Genomic DNA, 6,757 nt, shown 5'->3' on the forward strand with positions numbered 1-6,757 from the left:
CTCCTATCTGCAGGGTCTTGAAGAAGGTCCAGTTCATCTCTTCCTTATCATCTTTCATGTTGTGCAGTTTATTGACTTCTTCCCACAGCACCTTTAATTGACAATACAGTCCCTCCACCAGCACACATCTTCTGCAGTCAGGGACACCATCTTCCATTGCCCCAGCCCCAGCAAGAGGGTCCAGTCTCTCCCTGAAACCCAAGACCTAGAGAGCTGTATTCTTCCTCTGGAGCTTGATATGAGTTAAGGCCTCTAATGCTCCAGAAATAGTTGCTGTAGTAGGTGCTGGGGATCTAGCCCTGTGGCACATCATCACCTGTGGTGGGTTGACCTTGACGGGCCACCAGGTGCCCACCAAGCCACTCTGTCATTCCCCCTCCTCAGCAGGACAGGGTGGGGGGGAGAAAATGAGATGGAAAAAACCCCTTATGGGTCAAGATAAAGGCAGTTTAATAAAGAAAAGCAAAGGCCACGTGCGGAAGCAAAGGAAAACAAAAGATTTATTCTCTACTTTCCATCAGCAGGCAATGTCCAGCCACTTCCTGGGAAGTAGGGCCTCAGTATGCATAGCAGTTGCTTTGGAAGACAAACACCTTAATAACGAATGCTTCCCCCCGCCTTTCTCTTCGCTTTTATTGCTGAGCATGACATCATATTGAAGGGAAGTTGCTACAAGTATACTTGCAATTGCTAATGTACAGGGACCTGTAATATAAGACATTTATTTTTAACGTTAGACATCACTTGTATTTTACTAGCTTTTATTTTTTCCTGTATTTCTCCTGTATTTTACTGTAATGTATATAATTTCATTTATACTTTTTCCTAACTGCCCTCCGTAGTCGTTACCCACTTGTAAGATGTTTTGAAACCTTTAACTCCTTGCCTAGTAAAGATAAGACAGACCTTGGACAGTCTGAAAAGCTCCCTGAGTACATCCCTAATAGCAGGAACCTAAAGAAAACAAGGGCCTAAGAAGACGCCAGTGTCAAGATAAGTGCTGAAAGCTGGAACAAACAGGAGCTGAAGGACGGATGAAGTAACTCTGTAACCATATATGGACACCAGAAACCTAAAGTTCACTAGCGGACAGTGTGAGAAAGGCTGTGTGGACCCCGAAGGAGGGGAGAAGACCCTCACTCTATTTTTACTACGCATGCTCAGACTGTGTAAATGAATTCTGAGAACCCATTAGCATAAGACTGCCTTTTCTAAGAAATCTAATGCATATGTATGCTTTTTGTGTATATTACTCAGAGAGTTTTGTTAGTAAGTGCAGCACTTGTGGTGGAGCGATCCCCGGTGCTGCCCAGCACTGCGAATAAAGAATACCTGCTTAACAGTTATACTGAATACTGACTGTTGAGTGAAGCTCTTTGTTTCAATATGGTATGGAATAGCTCTTTGGTCAGCTTGGGTCAGTTGTTCTGGCTATGTCCCCTCCCAACCTCTTGCCCACCCCCAGCCTATTGGCATTTGGGTGAGGGGGGGATGTTGGCGAGACAGCCTTGATGCTGCGCAAGCACTGCTCAGAGGTAACTAAAACACTGGTGCGATATCAACACCTTTCTAGATACAAAGCACAGCACTATGAGGGCTGCTATGGGGAAAGTTTACTCCATCCCACACAGACCCAATACATTAATGAGCATACGTACACTGCTTTAAGCACAGTTTCTGGAACCCTTCTGTGTTAAGTTCTGCACAAACTACTGTCTTCATTGCATTCTAGGCCCAGCACTTAATCCTCCCTAGCACCATACCAAAAGTGTGTTTGACCCTCCCTAATCAGGAGTCATCTAGAAACAAAAAGCACAAAGTACCCTTTGATCAAGAACAGCTGACAAAGCTTGTTAGCAGCTGTTAGAGCTTGCTGGAATTCAGTCTCCTGTTACACAGGACCCAGGCCAAATAACTGCCAACAAAATTTAAATTGTGGCTCAATATTTCCTTCCTTTCTTGAATTTTGCTAACAGCTCAAATTCCATCTTTCTCTCAGTTCCCTTTCTCAGTCTACTTTCCCTTCTCCACAGACATCTCTTAAGGCACTGATGTGACTTGATTCCGTGAAATGCATGTGAGAAGACTTCTCACGTTGCGCTTCTGAAATGAATATCATAGAAACCACAGAATGAGGAAAAGGGTTAAGGTACCTTTGTACTTGGTCTATCTGGGATGGTGTTAACTTTCTTCATAGCAGCCTATATGGTGCTGTGTTTTGCATTTGTAGCTAACCAATGTTTTGGCTGTTGCTGAATAGTGCTTGCACAGTGTCAGTGCTTTTTCTCTTCCCCCCTGCCTCCCTGCATTGAGTAGGCTGGGGGTGGGCAAGAGGTTGGGAAGGGACATAGTAAAGACAGCTGACCCAAAATGACCAAAAGGATATTCCGTACCATACCATGCTCAGCAATAAAAGCTTGGGGAAAGCAGGAGGAAGGGTGGATGTTCATGGTAATGGCATTTGTCTTCCTAAGCAACCGTTATGCGTGCTGAGGCCCTGCTTTCCAGGAAGTGGCTAGGCATCTGCCTGCCAATGAGTAGTGAATGAACTTGTCTTTTTGCTTTGCTTGCATATGCAGCTTTTGCTTTCCATATTAAACTGTCATTATCTCAATCCACGAGTCTTCTTGCCTTCCTTCTGTTTTCTCCCCATGCAGCGAGAGAGGGGAGTCCCTGGACCTGGTAAAAATCAAAATGGTGCTGAAGACCCCTCTGCACCAGTTCCATTTTACTTAACGTAGAGGAAAAAAGGAAGGGTGCTATCTTATCCCAACTGAATAGGAATTAATAAAAATCAACCGCCAGCATTCTCAGCTGATCAAGTTATCCAATCATTCATTTAATGCAAATACAGTCTACTTCCAAGACTGACACTGAGATTAAAAAATATATGCCTTGCGGCAATTTCCCAAGATCCCAGGTATAACTCTGTTATCAGGATAATGAAAAGTTTAATAGGTATCTTTAAGTCCACAGTCATCAACTTCCAGATAACATAAATGAAATGGCATGGAGGGAAGACTACTACAAATTCCTTGTGATGAAAGGGTTATCCAGATGTTAAATCATGGCCTGAAGCCTCCTGCTGAGTCTTGAACCCTCAAATGTTTTCCCCCATTGTTACAACATCATAAAAACCCTTTCACTATCATTACTTTTTTCAAAATGAGATACGTAGGTCTAAACCAAGATGATAATGCCCCTTTAGGATTAATTAATTTTGCATTATTGGGTCAGTGCTAATTGTATAAAAGGAAGAGATTATGTTGACTACATCTAAGAAGAAAATAGCTTTAAAGAAAGAACTCAAGTACAACAGAGGAAGTCAGACAATATCACTAACTGAATGATCTTATACCTTTTTACATTTGCTGTATTGTGTGAATGGAACTCTTTTATCATTGATGAAAGACAGACAGGAAAAATCACACTGGTTTTAACCACTTGCTGTATATTTATGCTTTATTTTTATCTTTGTAGTGCTCTTCACAACTGAAAAAGTGGTCTGTTCTTGTAAAGTAGGCTGTATATAATCACATTTTCAGGAATTAATATTGGTAAAGATAAGTTAATGCACATCTCTGAAACACTATGATAAGCCAACCTAGAAACCTGGAGAGAATCAACAATTTCATAGTTGTTATTATTATTGTACAGATCCAAGACAATAATCTAGAGTGTATGAGAAATGTTTTCCTCTTCTACTGTGCAGTAAACAATCTTGGCTAGCTGCTGCATCTATTGACAAAACATATGTCAAAATTCCTGGATGGGCTTTTGTAGCCTTTTCAGAGTCCTGCTGTCTTTATCACAGGCAAGTTAAAATAACAATTAGAGATATTTCTTTCATCTTTTCTTTTAAATAATATTAGACAAAGCAGTAGTTCAAAAAATATTTAATATTTTCCTCTTAAGACACTTAAGGGCCCTACCTTTTCTAGAAACAGTAAGGTATATAGAAAAGAGTTCTCTTACACACAAAAGAAAACTTATTTTCTGAGTAACAAACCTGAACAATAAATGCAAAGGGCTTTCTGAGGCCTGGAATTCACTGTTTAGAAAGGTGTTGGCTGTCACCTACTTGTACAAGATGGTACATTTTTAATGGTGGATCAGGAATGACTACAGAGCTCTGGGTGTGAAGGTGAAGTTATAGTTATATTGAACATTGTTATACTGAAATTATATTATTATAGTTTAAAGATGTTGTGAAATATCACAGTAATTTAGTGGGTGTTTTACTTTTCTGCACATTATAGTTCAGTATTTTGCTCCCCATCAAGTTATTTCTCTTGAGATCATAGTTCGGTGCAGTCTCTTATAGACTCCCATGTCATAAGGATCTTCATCCTGATCAGCCAGAGAGAGGAAACAGGATGAAACCACTGGTCTTGTTTGTCTTTGCATGACTGATGAGTGGTTTTGTCTGTGTTGATCTGTGTGGCTGGCCATATATATATATGTATATATATGTTGTATATGTGTGTTTGTGTGTGTGCCTAATGGGACTACATGTTCAGCCTCACTACTGGTTGGACCTAGGGGCATGGTGCTGCAGCAGCCTTGCCTCCATTGAGCTACCAGATTTGGCAACCCCTAACACAAGTGACATCCTTCCCACTTGCTATGAACCTGAAACTAATTTGGTGTCATGCTGGGAACACTAGGTAAAAGTCTCTTTTCTGTGATTCTGAAGCTGGTAATAAGATCCATGACTGAGATACTGGAGAGCAGGCCATGCCACTCTAGCCCTGAACCCTTTTCACTGATGAAATATGGGCCTCCAGTTTAGGGCTCAAACCAATTCATTCTCTCTTAGCAGGTTGTTCAATGCACCTCTTAGTTTTGGCTGTTTGATTCTCTTGGCTGGAACCTGGGGAGGAAGGGAAGTCAATACCGTAGAAAGAAAAAAACAAACTTACTCTGAACTCCAGAAACTCTGCTGAAAGTCAGATGAATTAGCTGGGCAAAGTGGTTTCTAACAATCTGAACAGATGTGGTGAAATTATATATTTTGTCATTCACGTGGGCCACAAATTCACTGCCTGTGTTGAAGCCAATAAAAAACCCCACAATGTATCCCCTTCTTTGTGTCTGTCATTTGAATCAATGGGGTGTTATAGCAGCTGCTTGTGCAGACTTTCAACATCCATGAAAGGCAATACAACCTCAAATTGCAATTTCTGCAAAGAATCAGTTTATGAACCTCTCTTCTAAAGTGCATACGATATTCAGCTGTTCCCATTCACAACTGTTCTACTGGTAGCCCTCTCTTCTCTAACGACTCAAGGGTTATAAAAATGCTTCTGCCACCAGTACTTCATGAAAGAAGGTAAGGAGTACATCACTCCTCTGCTTTCACTAAAGATAATTTATTTTTAATAAATAGGTGCTTGGAAATGTTAGGTACAACCTATTAGCAGATCTAGATTCTGCCTAGAGAACACATTCTAATAGAGGGGGCCCAAATGCTTATACAGTATTTGTGCAATCTATTTGTAAACAGATGAGGCAGATATGAGCAGACCAAGCAGGGATGGGATTCTCAGGAGAAACATAGAGACATTGCTCAAGTGTGCAAGGATGAAGTTAGGAAAACCAAAGCTCAACTGGAGTTGGAACTAGCAAGGGATATGAAGGCCAAAAAGAAGAGCTTCTATAGGTATCATGGCAGCAAAAGGAAGGCTACAGAAAATGTGGGCCTGTTATTCCGTAGGGCAGAAGACCTAGTGACCAATGGCGTGGAAAAGGCTGAGATATTCAGTGCCTTTTTTTTTACTTCAATTTTCACCAGTAAGTACTTCCCTAAGACCTCTCAGTCCCCTGAGCCTCCTAGCAGTCTGTGGGAGTGAAGCATTACTCACAGTAGAGAACAATATAGTTAGAGAACACTTAAGCCAGTTGGACATATACAAGTCTATGGGACCAGACAGGATGCAAAAGGGGCTGAAGGAGCTGGCCGATGCCATTGTAAGGCCGTGCTCTATCAATGTTAAAAGGTCATGGTGGTCAAAAAAGTTTCCTGATGACTGGAAAATGCAAATGTTACACTCATCTTCAAGAAGTGCAAGGGGAAGGATCCAGGGACCTACAGGCTGGTCAGCCTCATCTCAGTCCCTGGGAAAGTTATGAAACAAACCCTCCTGGAAGCCATGACCAAGCACAGAAAGGACAAGAAGGTGGCTGGGAACAGCCATCATGGGTTTACCAAGGGCAAATTGTGCCTGACCAACCTTATTGCCTTCTATGATAGAATGACAGACTTTGAGCACTAGGGGAGAGCATTGGATGTTGTTTACCTCGACTTCAGCAAGGCCTTTGACATGGTCTTTCATAGTATCCTTATAGCCAAATCTGTGAAATATGGACTGGATAAGTGGACAATGAGGTGGGTGGAAATTTGGCTGGACCATCATGCTCAGTGTTGTGATCAGTGGTACAATTGACTGATTACCAGTGGCCTCTCAAGGACTGATAGTGGGGCTGATACTGTTTAACATCTTTATTAATTCCTTGCATGATGGGATGGAGTGCACACTCTGAAAGTTTCTGGACGATACCAAATTGGGGGTGCAGTTGATACACTGGAGGGCAGGGTTGCTACTCAGAGGGACCTCGACAGGCTGGAGAAATGGGCTGACAGGAACCTCATTGAGTTCAACAAAGGGAAATTTCCCAGATCTGGGATGGAACAACTCCATACACCAGTACAGGCTGGGGGCTGACTGGCTAGAGACCAGCTTTGCAGAAAAGGACC

General features: G+C 42.0%; 1 protein-coding gene across 1 annotated transcript in view; it reads right to left on the reverse strand.

The window, feature by feature from the left end:
• LOC141917602 (lens epithelium-derived growth factor-like) overlaps nucleotides 1–6,413 on the reverse strand; it is a 37,653-nt gene extending 31,240 nt beyond the window's left edge. The window contains exon 1 of the mRNA XM_074810941.1: nucleotides 6,300–6,413. Coding sequence (XP_074667042.1) covers nucleotides 6,300–6,413 — 114 coding nt within the window. The remainder of the gene's footprint in view (nucleotides 1–6,299) is intronic.
• Between the last annotated feature and the right edge of the window lie 344 nt (nucleotides 6,414–6,757).

The sequence above is a fragment of the Strix aluco genome, chromosome W, assembly GCF_031877795.1.
Source record: "Strix aluco isolate bStrAlu1 chromosome W, bStrAlu1.hap1, whole genome shotgun sequence".
In the NCBI taxonomy this organism is placed as follows: domain Eukaryota; kingdom Metazoa; phylum Chordata; class Aves; order Strigiformes; family Strigidae; genus Strix; species Strix aluco.